The following is a 14,579-nucleotide window of genomic DNA, read 5'->3' on the forward strand; positions in this document are numbered from 1 at the left end:
ATTTAGACTCAGTGATGGCGATGGGATTGAGATTTTTTGCTGACGGCTGCGCGCCTTTGAGCCTGTCAATCGTTCTTTGGGCGAGTTGCAGAGCAAGCAATGCTTTTTGACCTAACAATGGCATTCATTGAGTGATGAGGTTTGGTGGGGGGGGTACCATGTGACTTCTCATCCCTCTGACCTCGATCACGAAATTCGACAACATATCAACTTGCACAAGTCCAATGGTTGTATTCAGTTATCTTATACATTATGCCCTCAATTACCCCAACATCTCTTGAGTTGTCGCTCATCAAGTTCGACCATACACCCGCCTCGATTACCCGCAACGGAACGAGCTGATACGGTTATCGAACCTTCCATTCCCATCGCTAAGGTTGGCGTCGTCTTGGTTCTGGTACACCAGACCCTGGCAGTTGGCGTGTCTGCAATGATGGTTAGAACAATGTGAACTCCTTTGATTGAGGGCTGGTGCTGTGACTTACTCCCACCACTGGCAATGCCATCCTTTTCCAGAGTGGCGTATCGAACTGATGACATCGTTCCAGCTGCCAGAGAAGTTTACTGGAGGACTTTGTTAACTCTTAGTTACTCACAGAGAAGGAAGAAAGGTTGCTTACCGCACTCGTTGCGGCCGCCATAAAAGGTCCGGCATTGACCACCCCACCAGGGGTCCTTGCAGGCATAAACACTGATCCGTTCTTGACCCCCATTCAACTGGGAGGCCGTGACTGACAGGACGCCAAGTGCCACAAGGACCGCAAGAGACTTGACGTTGAACATCTGGATGGTGTCGAGAGCCACGAGAAAAAGGCTCCAAGGGTGATGTTCGAGGGTGAAAGAGCAGTAGGTCGTTGTTTGTGAGCCGGGCGGCCTTGTTTTCTTATGTTTTTTCAGGGTCCTTTCCCCCCGATCCTTCGGCGACCCGTCAAGTGATCGGCAGTCATGAAGTTGGGGTGATTCAGATGAGATCCAGGATCATGATCCACCGTTCAGGGTCCAAGATGATCTCCCGAGTTCCCCTAGACGCTAGTGCTTCCGCTTAGCTGGTACTATCGCATCCTACATTTGATCCTAGATTAGCACGGATATCAGGGTGGCCTCCAGTCAGCAACGCGACAGGTCCGGATCTGCTTCCCGAGTCTCACGTTCTGTTAGCTGAGGTGAGATGGCAGGGGTCCAATCCAACAGTGGAGTGCAACGGCAACAGCTTCCGGATCGACAATCTGGTTCTGGTGTTGGCTGCCGGTATTCTCGCTGTCTTAGCACGGTCCGTGTTGTTGATACAGACCGTACTAATGCCTAGCCGTCCTAATGCCTAGCCGTCCTCCAAGTCGTTTGCCACGTGACACTCACGTGTTATGATCTCTTTGCAGCTGGTGACAGCTTTCACAGCCGCACCACCGCAACGATCGCACTATCACATCACGGCCAGTGTCGTCTTTTCATGAAGTCTTGGTTAGGACAGCCTCCTCATGGTCAAATCACACTTCCATGCAACATCCCATCCAATACAGTGGAAGAGAACTCAGCCTCACCAACCCGCCAAGCCAATAATTCGAACCTCGCGATGCTAAACTTGACGCGGCCTGTTTACCCCTCACAGTAACACAACATCTTCAACTTGTTTCAACTCTCTCGAAGCCACAATGGACAAACTGACCTCAACCGACGGGAGTCAACTGGAACCTCTCTGCTCTGGATGGGCGGCGAGGGACATCAGAGTTCTTCCCCCAAGTTCATAGCCATCAGCGGCTCTGGTGCACTTGGCTTAGTGTTGATGGCACCCATTGCATGGTTGGCGGTCATTATTTATTTCACATCACTTGCCTGGATGGAGCAGCTACTTTACGATATTGGGGTTTCCCCAAAGTGATAGCCTCGATATTCATCCCGTCGAGGTGCCTTACAAGGAACTGTTGTGGGCCGATTCATATCTTGACAAAATCTTGTGGCTGGGCTAAACGGAGAACAACGCGAGTCACGATGCCTCCCAGTATATGTACCCAGCAGATGATATGTACACGTCTCATGTCACTAATATACCTTCATTACACCCTACTCGATGCAAACCTTCCCTTCAAAGAAGCTTCCATCCCAAGCCTCAGCCACCTCCTCAGCAACTAACCGGTTAATCTCAATCCCCGGGTGGTAATCATTAAACCACAAGCACGAAACCCCATCCCCATTCCAGCACTTGGCATCCGGCGAGCCATACTCAGTCGGGTTATCCAACGCCTCATTGAACGCAACCCCCGTGTCGACAATCTTGATCACCGACCCAGCATTCGCCGCCTGGAAAGTCGCGGCCCGGGAAGCGATAGCAGCGTTGTACTTGGCGATAGCGGCAGCCTCGGTTTCCTGAGCCCACTCTGTCTCCTCGACCATGACAGGAGTGCGATGAATCGCTTTTCATAAAGTCAGCACGAAATTCTCCGAAGGAACAGGAAAAAGGAAAACTTACGCGGCACACCCAAAGCAACAAACTGCCTCGCCCCCGCATCATACAACACCTGCAGCTGCCCGAAATACGTATCCATAATCTCGCTCAGCAGCTGGTCATACTCCTCCTTCCACCAGCTGTTCCCCACGTCGTTCACGCCGATCCAGATGCCGAAGAGAGCGTTCTCTGCTGTCCAGGGGGCGTAGGATGGCTTGGTGGCGATGGTGTCGGTGAACTGCTGGACTTGGTCGACCAAGCTCAGGACATCCTCTCTCCAGGGCTGGACGAGGGTGGCGTTGGTGGTGGCGCCACCGTAGGCGAAGTTGTAGGTGAGGAGGGTGGAGGCGTTGTACTGGGAGGTGAGGAAGCCAACCCAGTTTAGGCCGCCGGAGGCTGTCCAGCCGGGGAGGGGTGGGTTGCCAAAGGGGTTGGAGGGGGAAGGTTTGGTGGAGAGGGGATCGAAGCCTGTTTGGGAGTAGGAGTCGCCGCTGAGGGGTGGTGTTAATCTCCATCGAGCTGAAAGGAGGCAACAGGGACAACATGGAGGGGCTTACAAGTTGATGAAGTACTTGGCGGCGGAGGTTGGGCTGGAGGATGGGGCGGCACTTGTGCTGGTCGACTGGACAGAGCTGGTGCTGGTGCTGGTGGTAGGGACGACTGTCGGGGCGGCAGTGGTGCTTGTTGTCTGAGAGCCTGGCACACACTGGTCTTGATGGTTGTCAGTCGCAATGCTATGGGAGCTATCTGTTGTCAGGAACAGGATTGGGAGACGTACGATACCAGTCGTTGTAAGCCGTGCAAACAGCACCAGAAACGCACACCTTCGACCCCTGATATCCAATCCCACCACACTGTCCCCAAAGATTCACAGCGTTTTGACGTCTAGTAACAGCAGCTAACCCGGGCGCCGCACTCAACAGAGCCACCAAACCGGCCTTGACAATTTGACCACCCATTATTTCTTCGGTTCTCAACAGGGGACAGAGAAGATAGGCTCGAACTGAGATGAGATCAGCTGGAGAACAACAGGATCCTGATCAAAGCAACAACGGGAGATCGCACCTTATATTAACTCTTTCCCGCCCTGTCATTATCCCAAATATGGCCTGGTTCCGGCTCGCCGGGCTCATGGTGGTAAAAACACTCCATCGCACGTGTTCGGCTGTGGGAAGGGTGTAAGATGATTGGTGGATTCATGCCGAGCAAGGGGTAAAGTGGAGGTCCCGAATGCAGGAGGGCGGAGGGAGAAGATGCGGAATACCACCCCGAACAGCCGAATGTCTTGAAAACACGAGGTGATGTTGCCATGGAGAGGCGGACGGTGGAGGAGGCAGCTCCATCAGGGTAAGGTAGTAGGCTAAAGTTTGCTTCCCGAGGTTATCGACAGGGATCGAAACTTGGTTCGGGAGCAGCGGTGCATGGCCGGCCGAGATGTTGTGAATCTTTGAGTTTGACGACCTGTACGTCAGACATATTAGGAGATCATGTCTCCAGTCCGGTCTGGACCCTCCTGAAGAACTTCGAGCACAGAATTTTTGGCTGCAACTACAGTTTTATAAGACCATACGCTCATGCACCTACAACCCTCAGTACTTTCTTTCACCACATCAACACAAGATCGATCCCGTTGATCGCGAGCGCGCACATCAGAACCCTGCTGCAAAGGAAACGAATAGCTTCCAGCAAACAACAATGCTTCCTACAGGCCATCAGCAGGGGAGTTTCATTCTTTTGGTTTCGTGCGTCGATTATTGCACCATGTGCCAACAGCTTTTGAAATAGACGCTTTCGGGTGATACCGCCAAACCAAACCTCAACTTGTCCGTCCTATCTAGCGACAAGTCCGACATTGAGCTGCTTGACGAGAGGCGCTCATTGGTGGACTTGTTGAAGAAGCCGTTTCTGACTCATCAGTATAAATCTCGCAGGCAATGTGAGGTGGTACATTTCCGGCCGAGTTTGCCAAGTTGACGTCTGGTACTCTCCTAAGGAGCAAATCCAGGATGGACTGGGCGTTTCCCCGAGGCCATCGTGAGCGTGACTCTACCAAATGCTTCTGAATAACTTGATGCAGTAAAGGAACACGAAGTGATGGCAGCTCCTGATCATATGTCATGGCGTCAATATCGGCTCCGAAGTCAAGCAAGACATGGATGATTGAGTCATTTACTGACCCAAGCCAGTCTATCACCTTCTCAATAGTGTATTCTAATAGAGGGCGAGCAAAGGTTCTCTTGGTGACGTCCGGACCGGCCATCAGGAGGAAAACCAGACTCCAAAACACTCTGTGCTGAATTGCAATCCATAGAGCTCCACTGTTCGATAGATCGCTACCATGATCACGCAGAACCTTTATCGAGCTCTTTCCAAAAGCATCAATCAATACTTTGGAGTCCTTGAGTGCTTTGAAACTGAAGTCTGGCTCAAACGGCTCTGCTGGATACTCACGGAACCGCGAGTGAGTCTCCAATAGTGCTGCCACATCCAGCGGGTCCAGCCTGTGCGTATTTGGCCGGTGACAAGCTGCACCGTCGACAACGAGGTATTTGGTATCATTCAGAACGCGGTGGGAATGTGAGCGACGATACTGAAGCCCCGACCACGGTCAATGTGCGACCACAGTTTGCTCGTATGATGGTCTAGAACTGTCCAGCCAAGACCACAATTTGCGTGAATGTCGAAACCCATTTGAGCCACTGTTTTCAGGTAACCTGGGATGCTGGATTCACGTAGCCAGATTGACACGCTGCCTCCTCTCTCGGCCACTATGTGCAAAGGGGTCCTGCAAAGACCATCCCTCGCTGATAGCAACGTAGCCGGGTCCATGGACAGCACTATCCTGAGCGCCTCCAAGTCCCTCATCGCTGCAGCAAAAAATAATGCTTGGACCAATCCCTTCTTTGGTAGCGCCACAGAGATGTGCTCACATCTTTTTTCACAATCCTCTGTCGTCGGAGCTTCAAAGCCTTCCTCACTTCGTCCAGCCATTATGTCGGCCTCTTGTTGTAGAACGGTTCGTAAATGAAAGCGATGTTTGAGAAAGACCGACCACAATGGAAGCTGCTGAGACCGCAGCGTAACCTTTGAATGGTGTTGGCTTAGTGGCCGGAAACATGGGATATGGAAAATCGGTACCAAGATCTTCCCTAAAATTCAGGATCCTGAGGACAGTTGCGGCGATGACGGGGTTGTAAAGGGGCGGCTGATGGCTGAACAGCTCCAAATACCAGTATGAATATCGAGGATGAGTTGGTCGTTTTGGATAATCCTCCTCCACATTTCTCACGTGTTGTGACCAGTTTGACAGAGAGTAAGCCAGAAACACTTGTTCTTTTGGACACTTAGTGTTTTCCACTCCGTATGCCATCGCGGAACCTCGGACGTATTTATTGCTATGAGAGCTCGGTATGCGGCAAGAATAAAGTGGAAAGAACTCGGACATGTGGAAGCTCTTGTGACCGAACGTATTGCAGCAGTTTGTCGTATGCGTGAAACACTGTAGATGGTGTCTCCTTGATGAGGCTTCTCCACGCTTGAGGTCTGTCGTCGAAGTTCTTCTCAAGCACTTGGAAGACTAAACCAATCCACAGATATGTGCGCTGTTCTGCGTCGACATCCTCGAGTGCCTCGCGAATGGCGAACTGGCGTTCCTCATACAAACGGCCTTTCTTTGCCCATGTCCTTAGACGATGGTCAATGATGAATTTGATTTCGTTTTGTATTTGATCTTTCTCATTCCTCGAGTTCCCCGAAAGATGGACACAACTCATGTCGGAATCCCAGAATAAGTCCAAAATCTTTGGCTAACCTCTTGTTGTGAGTAGGAATTTTACAGACGGTTGTCTGTCAGGCTTCAACTCATCATGCAGTGGAGTGGCAGGAGTCGTCGTAGAAGCTTTACCAGAACGTGGAGTTGTTCTGGGTTACATTCATCTAGCGCGTCCACTACGCAGATGATCTGGCAGGTCTTGCTATGGCTAGCTGCTCCTTGAAAGAGAGAAGCAAGCGATGTAGGGTCTGACACAAGATTGCGACCTTGAGCCTCAGTGCTGCCTTCCAAGGTCATCAGCAACCACACCATTTTCGTAAATGAGTCAATGTAATAGAGAACAGACGGCAGAATCTAAGCCTCGTTGCTCTGGGGTGTCTTTGAAGAAAAAGTAGCAAACAGTCGCCTCAGGCTGCTCAGCTGGGAGAATATTTTGAACCAGATGCCGTGACAAAACAGACTCTCCACATCCTGGGTCGGCCGACACGAGCAACAACCCCCGCGGCTCTTTCAACCATCGCTCAAATTTCTCATGTCGTCGAAACCATTCGCACGTGCCGGGAATACGCTCTGGGCTGAGTATCATCCGCTCTTCATTACTCGTTGTTTTAAAACCGCCTGTAATCTTACTCTGCATTCTCCTCCGCTCTGCTTTTATCGCGTTGAAGCTGGTCGCGCCGCTGGTTCCGAAGTTGTTGAACGATCTCTCGATTGTCGTATTGTAAGTTGCAACGGCAGAAATTACCTTCCAGCTGTTTAATAGCATCAGTGCGTTCCTCCCAGTTATTGAAGCCAAGCAATGTCTTCAGAGGTCGAGTGAAAGGACTATCCTTCAGACAGTAGGCCCCGCTCATCATCTCATACTCCATCGAGGTCGCGTAAGTCTCGACGATAGAGACTTGGAGCGTCTTTCGCAGCTCAGATATCATCGCGTTATCCTCTCAGCTGCCTTCAAGAATAGCCTTGGATAGTTTCATGTACCACACCATCCGAGAGATGATGTAGTTTAAGCCCTCCACCATCTCTGCGTCTGCCATGAGTGGCTGGACAAGAACCTGCACCCCAGTGTTGGCAAGTTTCATTGCAGTGTAACCTGGGCAACGCCTCTCATAGAGTGTGTGGTTTCCAACATACCGGAAGCACAGCGCAAATACCAGCCCATGCCAGCCCCGCAGGCGGGAAAGCGCCCGCTAGAGGCGCGACCGCGCCCCCTATGGCCTTGAAGAATGTAACAGCATCGATCACCACCGTCTTTGCGTCCTCGTGCTTCGTTGCCTTCGCAATGGATCGCTGCGCAGAGGAGAGAAGCAGACCAAAACGAGCTTGCTTCTTCAACGCTCCTGCAAGTCCCCCAGGTGCAAATACTGTTCCTGAGAATCCTTGTACTGGTGCCTGCTCACTCACAACAGCCTCATACCCATCGACCAGCTCTTGGTCCTTTTCCCTGATGTTTTCGTAGGCCCGACTGCACAACTGAAGGGATATCGAGTTCTCTGCTTGACTAGAAGTCTCTGTTGGATGAGTTGGCTCTTCGGCGGTCGTTTGGTTAGGTGTCGCCTCGTCGGCGGTGGACTTTTCGGCGGTTGAAGCTGTGACGATGTTCATTTGTTCGGGTTTCGGTCTGTGGGTGGGACGAAGAGAAAAAAGCGGTCAAAAACGACAACGTTCCAGCACTGCCCGATGAAGCCGCAACTCCATCTTTCTGACGCCCAATTCCAAATAGCCCTTTCAGTCCCATTCTGGCCTTGTTTGTCGCGCAGATGCTTTTGTTGCTTTGGCTGACTTCACGTCGGTCTTGCAACGTGTTGCGCCCGGCAGTCCAAGGCCGCAGGCATCCCAGAGTGCTCATTGATTGAAGCTGCATGCAATCATCGCAGTGCGCGAGGCACTCTCGCGAGGGGTAAAACGCAGAAGATGGAAGCAGACACCTCTCTTTCCCAATAAAGTCAATGTAGATAATGGAATAGCATAATAGAAGAACTGTAGCCGAACATGGTGTACAAACTGCCAACCGTTGGTTTAACCCCACAGCCAAACCCCCTGAGCCCCCCAACCCCCTAAGCCCCTCAAAGTCCCCCTGAACCCCTGAGTCACGTGCCAGGGAAGACGTCAACATGCTATGCAACAAACATCTAAAGTCTTCCAATGATGCTGAGAATACCTAGAAATGACAGCTTATATACTTGACAAAGTGAGCATTGCCAAAACAAACACGATGAATTGCAACCGACCTGACAATGTCCCTGTTGTCCTGTTTCCATCACCTGAGGCAGTGGTGGATTGTACAACACCCGCCGTTGAGGTCGAAGCAGTCATTTCGAGTGTATTTGTAGACGAAACTTGCCAACCTGGTGATACCAGATCAAATGTTGTCGAATCGACAGCTATCGTAGCAGGTAGTGCGTTGCTCCTAGATGGCACATTAATATCACGCTTCAGTTGACGCCTTATCCCTTGATTGTTGGGCCTCAACTTACATGCTCGAGCATATCGCACTTGCCTCGCTCAGCAAAGCTATATGGACACGTCATTAACCGTCCCAGGAATGGTCACAGGAGAGAGATTTCACTTACTTTCAACTGGACCTATACCACAAGAGGCCACCGCGCAGTTGAGGGCTTTAGAGACGAAGGCAGTATTGCCACATGCACACTGTACACCTATGGGCATGGGTTTGCCGATGCATTCTTGAAGATTGGAGACCAATGTCGTGCAGGATGTCTTTGATTGTACGTGTCAGGGGCCATCTAATGCTCAGGATAGCTATCAGGATTATGGATCAGTTAAGGGGTATCGTACAAGACAGTCAGGAAGCCCGGGAATGACTATCAATCTGGGCGGCTCGGATGTCGCTGCCGTCTCGGGTATAGAAGCGAACCCGGTAAAGCTGATTGTTGAACTGACGTCCATTGATCAAGCTCGAGTTTCTAGGCGTTTGACAATTGATCGTTAGGGGAACTTGCTAGATGCTTTCTCGGTGGGAGGCACCTCCAAACCTTTATATGACCTCGCCCTTTGGGGGCCTTTCAAATAAGCCGGCCTTTGTCTTACTCGGCCTCAACAAAAATGAAGCCAAGTTGATTTCGTAGAAAGCAGGCACATGGTCTGGTATTACCGGAGTCCCATACGTCCAATCAAATTGGAAGGTGCCTGGTTGCAGATAGTGTTGTATTACACTTGCCTGATACCATTACCTCGATAGATTAGGATGCAACCCCCACCAGCCTTTCAGATAGGTTTGCAAGGTTTGAGCCCGGTAGTAATTTGAGGCACAGCCTCGGGTATATCGGCGACCCATTACAGTTGGGGGCGATATGCAGCATGGATGGAACAGTATCCCAAACAGTGATATCACTCTGGCGAATCAGAGTAGGATGTTGGGGTAACCATCGGGAAATCTCCCACATGTAGGCAGGGTATCCGATATCCGTACGTCTTCACGTATACCCGGTGGTATCATCAGGCGATGGATATCATAAAGTGCGTGGAATTCGTGCGTAAGAGACAGAACTCTCCAGCCCGTCAGCAGATGGCCCCCCGTTCTATGGTGGCGAGGTGCTGATTTTCCCTCCCCGACATGCACGAGGCGTCCTTTTCAACATACCTACCAGATGGCTGATCCTGAAGCCAGAACTGGGAGATCGAGTTGTCCAAATGGCGTCACGGCATCTTTCCAACGTCTATTCAAATTGCCATGGACCACCATAGCGTTGATCTCGCACGCCATCCTGTACATCACTCTTACACTCGTGATGCTATTCGTTGTGGACAATTACAAAGCCTACGATGGCGCTGATACAACCACGGAAACAGCTTCACAAACAGAGTCGAGGCTTCGTTCAGACGACATCATCACCGCTGTTTCCGCGGCTACTGTTGCGGTTCAATGGGTCGCCGGCGTCTGGGTGACGAACGTTGTCACCAAAAGCGGGTACATCGTATGGATGAAGACTCGACAAACCCACAGCAAGGAGAAAATCATCGACAAAATCCGATGGGCCATGGAATATCGATTTCCCATCAAACTAGGTCTCCGAACAGATTACAATTTGATTCGAATATCAATATTTCTCGTTCTCCCAGCGCTCATAGCATCACCCATCCTTGAGGGTGCGTTGAGCTGGAAATCTTCTTCTGAAGCAGCTGGCTCTGCCACAGCCAGATCAGGGAATCCAGAAGCACAATTCTACAGTTGGAACTTCATCACATCTGCCGAGGGCAAGGTGGGACATGACCTTATTTGGAACGCAGCATCGCTTGCTGGCATTGCTTGGGAGAACGGAACATCAGCAAGCACAGACCTGAAAGAGACCAAGAGCCAGAAGTGCCGCCATGTCACAACGCACGACCAGTTCCCAGCTGGGACAAAGCTACACAACGCTACCATTCCCTGTATTGTTGTCCACAGCATATCCTGGCCGAAGAAGCCCATGCCGCAGAGCGTGGAAAATGTCCTTAACAATTCCGAGGTCATCACCGCAGCAGGCCGACCTCCCATTCTCCGAACTCAACCTGGCACAGTACTAGTATTTGACCCAACTAACAAGACGCTACCAACGCCGCCCGTCATGACGACCAAAAATGGTAACTTCAACATCACCAGGGAAACGGTCTACGTCGACCAACCACCCTACCCAGCGCCCTTTACCTGGGCCGGTTCCATGACGGCTATCGTTTATCTTACACAGCACGTGGCTTTCCCTCCATATGTCATGGATGTATTTGGGGTTGAGGAGCCGAACAATGAAGTTGCACTCGGAGCAACAGTCGTCTGGGCAAAGGGAGAAGTGAAGCCTCAGCAGACTTTCACTTATCTCGAGATCAACTTCACCGCCGGCATCGTTAACCCTGCTACAAGCACATACGTGAAGCAGAATGTCATTGAAGCCGATGACAACGACCTGGACGGAAAAGATATTGTGGAAGGGCCATGGGTGAGAGATGCACTATATCTGACTTCCGATATCATGTCCTGTTTGGCCATTTCGAACTCAACTGGAATATCCTCGTGGCAGAGCTTGGAGAATTACACAGAAACCATGATTCGGTTCTCGTACATGGCAGCCTGGAGTCTGCTGCAGAGGAGCTATGAGCCGAACAGCACACTACTCACCGTGGATTTGTACGAGACGAGGATACAGGCCGTTGTTTCACAGTGGAGGGTTATCAGTTGGCTCGGGATTAATGTGGCATTTTCACTGTCTTGGATCACGGTCACAGTATTAATGAAAAGGAGCAAAGAGTTGGCGGGGGTTGACACAGTTCCTGATTTTATCTTGCGGTTGTATACCCACTTTGAACATCTCGCACAGCAAGAAAATACATGAGTAAATAAAGCATGAGATCTAAATCAATGCCCAGGCAACCATCAAGCGAAGGAACCGCATGAACGTGGGTATGTATTCAGATCCATTACCTAACCGGAAACTCAGGAACTTAATCCCCATACCTTAGCCCCACCACCCATCGTCACAACAGCCTTCATGCAGCCGCATTATAACCCCCAAGAGTAACAGAGAGCGAACAGCCCCATCAGCAGTGAATTCTTCGGTTATTTGGACACCGTGATAGGAGCATGTGAACCCAACCAATCTCAGCGCCCGGACCAAAGAGCGACTCGGACAATTGCGCCATCTTGGTGAATACAAAGCTTCGGCAACATGTATTTGTTGTTACCCACCAAGAGTTACACAAGGTTGGCCACATGCTGTGATGGTTGTCCTGATAGCTTTTGCGATAGTGTAATATTTTGGGAGGCGGAAAAAGAAGGCTTTATAAGCAACACTATACTGCTGAGACACCATAGCGGTACCTGTGCATCATCACTGGGTTCGTCATCATGCCCAACAAAAGAGGAGACAAATAAATAGTCGCTCAGATACCAGGTACTAAGAGCTGGAGCTTCATGCCTGTCCTGGAGGACGAAACAACAATAGCAAACTTCATATTCATCACTGGAGTACCACTATCCCCGAAATCAACATTCTTTGATACCTGGTATCAAGGCTCCTGAACATTGTCAAAACATGCATTCGGAACCAGATGAAATCTTGGTTTTTACCTAGGTAAACATTTTTACTTGAGTTAGTATTCTCATACTTCATAACCTTATGCTGGATTATGCAGTGCTCCATTAGATTATGAAGGAAATGAATCATAATGAATGATAATGAATCATGCCTGGATTTCTTTCGGGCAGCCAATCATCTTGAAGGTAGCATTGACACTAAAAAACTCATCTAGAGGGCAACATGGAACTCTATGGTGGATCTATCCTCATCCATCCTCCAATGGCACATAAAGTCGTGATGATGTTGCTGTTTTTTTCATTCCCATGCAGCCAGCCGTCACTACAGACTCGCATGAACCCACGGCATGTTGACCCAGCTGTTCATTTGGACGGCTGTTGCCATTTTAGTCGGCGCGTTCCTCCTACGCCCCAAACGAACCCCCTTTCCTATTGTCAACAAATATCCCTACGATTTTCTCCGTCGCAGAGCAGCATGTGAAGCTCAGCAGAACGCCCGGAAACTCATCACTGAAGGCCTCGCAAAACACCAAGGCCCCATCACCATGAATCTTCTCCATGGACAAAAAATCATCCTACCAGCTTCGTCAGCTAGTTGGGTGAAATCCAACAAGGATCTCGATCACAAGCAGCTTGTCAAGGACGACTACTTCGCCGGTGTTCCCGGATTTGAGGCCCAGTCTGTGCTGCATGGAGATGACGAAACTGTCAAGCGCCTCATCACGACTAAAATGGGCCAAAACGACAGCACGATGGGTGCAATGAATGACAGTCTTGCACGCGCCTTCCGGGTCCATTGGGGTGAGGATAAAGAGTGGCATTCCATCAACTGGCATGGAGACACAATGGGCATCATCGCCCGTGCGGCATCGTCGGTTTTCGTGGGTCCCGAGCTGGGCGATGATCCCACTTGGCTGTGTCTTATTCAGGGTTATGTGATGTCCTACTTCATGGCTGTGTACGACTTGCATGCGTACCCGCCTTGGTCGAGGTCCATTGTTCATTGGTTTCTTCCCAATGCCAAAGCCTGCCGGAGTATGGTGCCCCAAGCGCGCGCCATTGTCAATGGGGTCCTTCGGAAACGACAAGAAGAGACAGAGCGGGCGATGAAGGAAGGAAGCAGTGCACCGGAGTACAATGATGCAATTGCATGGGCTCAGGCTTCCTCGAACGGAAAGATTGAACCAGGAGACCTGCAACTCTCTTTGGCCATGGCCGCTCTCTTCACCACAACGGAGTTGTTCCGGACGATTTTGATTGACACTGTCCGTCACCCAGAGCTGGTTGAGCCACTCAGAGAGGAGGTTTCGGAACAAATCTCGAAACACGGAATCTCGCTGGCTGCTACGAACAACATGCTGTTGCTTGACAGCTTCATGAAGGAGTCGCAGAGGTTGAGCGCCGGCTTAGGTTTGTACTCCTGCTGTCATTCCCATTACCGAAAGCTAACCTCTGTATGCAGTCGTCCTCGAACGTGCAGTGCTCAGAGACACAGCCCTCCCAGATGGCAGGATTTTACCGCGTGGTTCCCAGATCGTGGTTGACTCGACCAACATTTGCGATCCCAGTTTTTACCCCAACCCAGACCAGTTCGACGGATACCGGTTTTTGCGCAAACGTGAAGCCGGTGACACAACCAGTCAGTTTGTCCAAAGCAGCGAGGACTTTTATGTGTTTGGTGGAGGCCGGCATGTTTGTCCTGGACGGTTCTTCGCCAGTATTGAACTGAAGCTCGCACTGGCTCATATCCTCTTGAAGTATGACATGCGCTTCGCAGAAGGTTGTGATCCCAAGCCCATGATGAATGGCCTTTATGCGATGGTTGATCCGACTGTTCAGCTCGAGGTGAGGAGGAGGAGAGATGGCGCGGTGGTGAATAATTTGGGTGAAAAGTTGTGATTTGAACGGTTAGACCTCTAGGGAAGAATTATCACAGGTAGAAGCGGTGTGGAATTGATAATTCGTATAAAGATAGTGTGTCATTAGGTCAATACGTTAGTTTCGATGTAGGGTAACGACAGTTTTGTGACTCAGACATGTTAATGCACCTGCTGTGGCTGGTGACAACTGCTGTCTTATGGTGGTCTGCATGTGACGCCTGTCGCCCGGTGCATCATTTCTCCGACATCGACATCCGCCTGCAACCTGGAACACAACAGCCGTCCTGGGTTGTCAGCTGCCGATATAGTTACCTTTCCTATTACTCTATTTCACAGTGCAGCAGGCCAGCAACCATGGATAGCAGCCTGTGTTTGGGACAGCAAAGTCCGGTTTGATGACTCTCTCGTCAAATGCAAACACACCACAGAGGAGCCGTACCATGACCATAAAAGGCTATT

The 14,579-nt window shown here is 50.6% G+C and overlaps 4 protein-coding genes across 4 annotated transcripts; 2 read left to right on the forward strand and 2 right to left on the reverse strand.

Annotated features, from left to right (window-relative positions):
• Positions 1-230: 230 nt before the first annotated feature.
• On the reverse strand, positions 231-833 carry QC762_511295 (uncharacterized protein). Its single transcript, XM_062891522.1, has 3 exons — positions 621-833; positions 486-564; positions 231-425 (listed from the first exon to the last, which is right to left on the reverse strand). The coding sequence occupies exons 1-3, from the start codon at positions 781-783 to the stop codon at positions 320-322; spliced, it is 348 nt and encodes a 115-aa protein (XP_062742830.1). The 5' UTR covers positions 784-833; the 3' UTR covers positions 231-319.
• Positions 834-1,922: 1,089 nt separating this feature from the next.
• On the reverse strand, positions 1,923-3,472 carry AES1 (hormone-sensitive lipase HSL). Its single transcript, XM_062891521.1, has 4 exons — positions 3,219-3,472; positions 2,998-3,151; positions 2,465-2,931; positions 1,923-2,408 (listed from the first exon to the last, which is right to left on the reverse strand). Exons 1-4 carry the CDS (start codon positions 3,397-3,399, stop codon positions 2,059-2,061), a joined length of 1,152 nt encoding a protein of 383 aa, XP_062742831.1. The 5' UTR covers positions 3,400-3,472; the 3' UTR covers positions 1,923-2,058.
• A 6,351-nt stretch (positions 3,473-9,823) lies between these two features.
• Positions 9,824-11,539, forward strand: QC762_511270 (uncharacterized protein; the record flags this gene model as incomplete). The annotated part of the gene is made up of 1 exon (XM_062891520.1): positions 9,824-11,539. The coding sequence occupies one exon, from the start codon at positions 9,824-9,826 to the stop codon at positions 11,537-11,539; it is 1,716 nt and encodes a 571-aa protein (XP_062742832.1).
• A 1,026-nt stretch (positions 11,540-12,565) lies between these two features.
• On the forward strand, positions 12,566-14,211 carry QC762_511260 (uncharacterized protein). The gene is made up of 2 exons (XM_062891519.1): positions 12,566-13,650; positions 13,703-14,211. Exons 1-2 carry the CDS (start codon positions 12,588-12,590, stop codon positions 14,137-14,139), a joined length of 1,500 nt encoding a protein of 499 aa, XP_062742833.1. The 5' UTR covers positions 12,566-12,587; the 3' UTR covers positions 14,140-14,211.
• Positions 14,212-14,579: the final 368 nt, after the last annotated feature.

The sequence above is a fragment of the Podospora pseudocomata genome, chromosome 5 (assembly GCF_035222375.1).
Source record: "Podospora pseudocomata strain CBS 415.72m chromosome 5, whole genome shotgun sequence".
In the NCBI taxonomy this organism is placed as follows: domain Eukaryota; kingdom Fungi; phylum Ascomycota; class Sordariomycetes; order Sordariales; family Podosporaceae; genus Podospora; species Podospora pseudocomata.

Bases quoted from the DNA above. Each gene is read 5' to 3' on its own strand.
- AES1 (XM_062891521.1), bottom strand. From the start codon at position 3,399: ATGGGTGGTCAAATTGTCAAGGCCGGTTTGGTGGCTCTGTTGAGTGCG. The intron at 3,152-3,218 runs GTACGTCTCCCA...ACAACCATCAAG, and splicing joins GGCTTACAACGACTGGTATC to ACCAGTGTGTGCCAGGCTCT. The intron at 2,932-2,997 runs GTAAGCCCCTCC...ACCACCCCTCAG, and splicing joins GCCAAGTACTTCATCAACTT to CGGCGACTCCTACTCCCAAA.
- QC762_511295 (XM_062891522.1), bottom strand. From the start codon at position 783: ATGTTCAACGTCAAGTCTCTTGCGGTCCTTGTGGCACTTGGCGTCCTG. The intron at 565-620 runs GTAAGCAACCTT...AAAGTCCTCCAG, and splicing joins TGGCGGCCGCAACGAGTGCG to TAAACTTCTCTGGCAGCTGG. The intron at 426-485 runs GTAAGTCACAGC...CCATCATTGCAG, and splicing joins TGGCATTGCCAGTGGTGGGA to ACACGCCAACTGCCAGGGTC.
- QC762_511260 (XM_062891519.1), top strand. From the start codon at position 12,588: ATGTTGACCCAGCTGTTCATTTGGACGGCTGTTGCCATTTTAGTCGGC. The intron at 13,651-13,702 runs GTTTGTACTCCT...CTCTGTATGCAG, and splicing joins GAGGTTGAGCGCCGGCTTAG to TCGTCCTCGAACGTGCAGTG.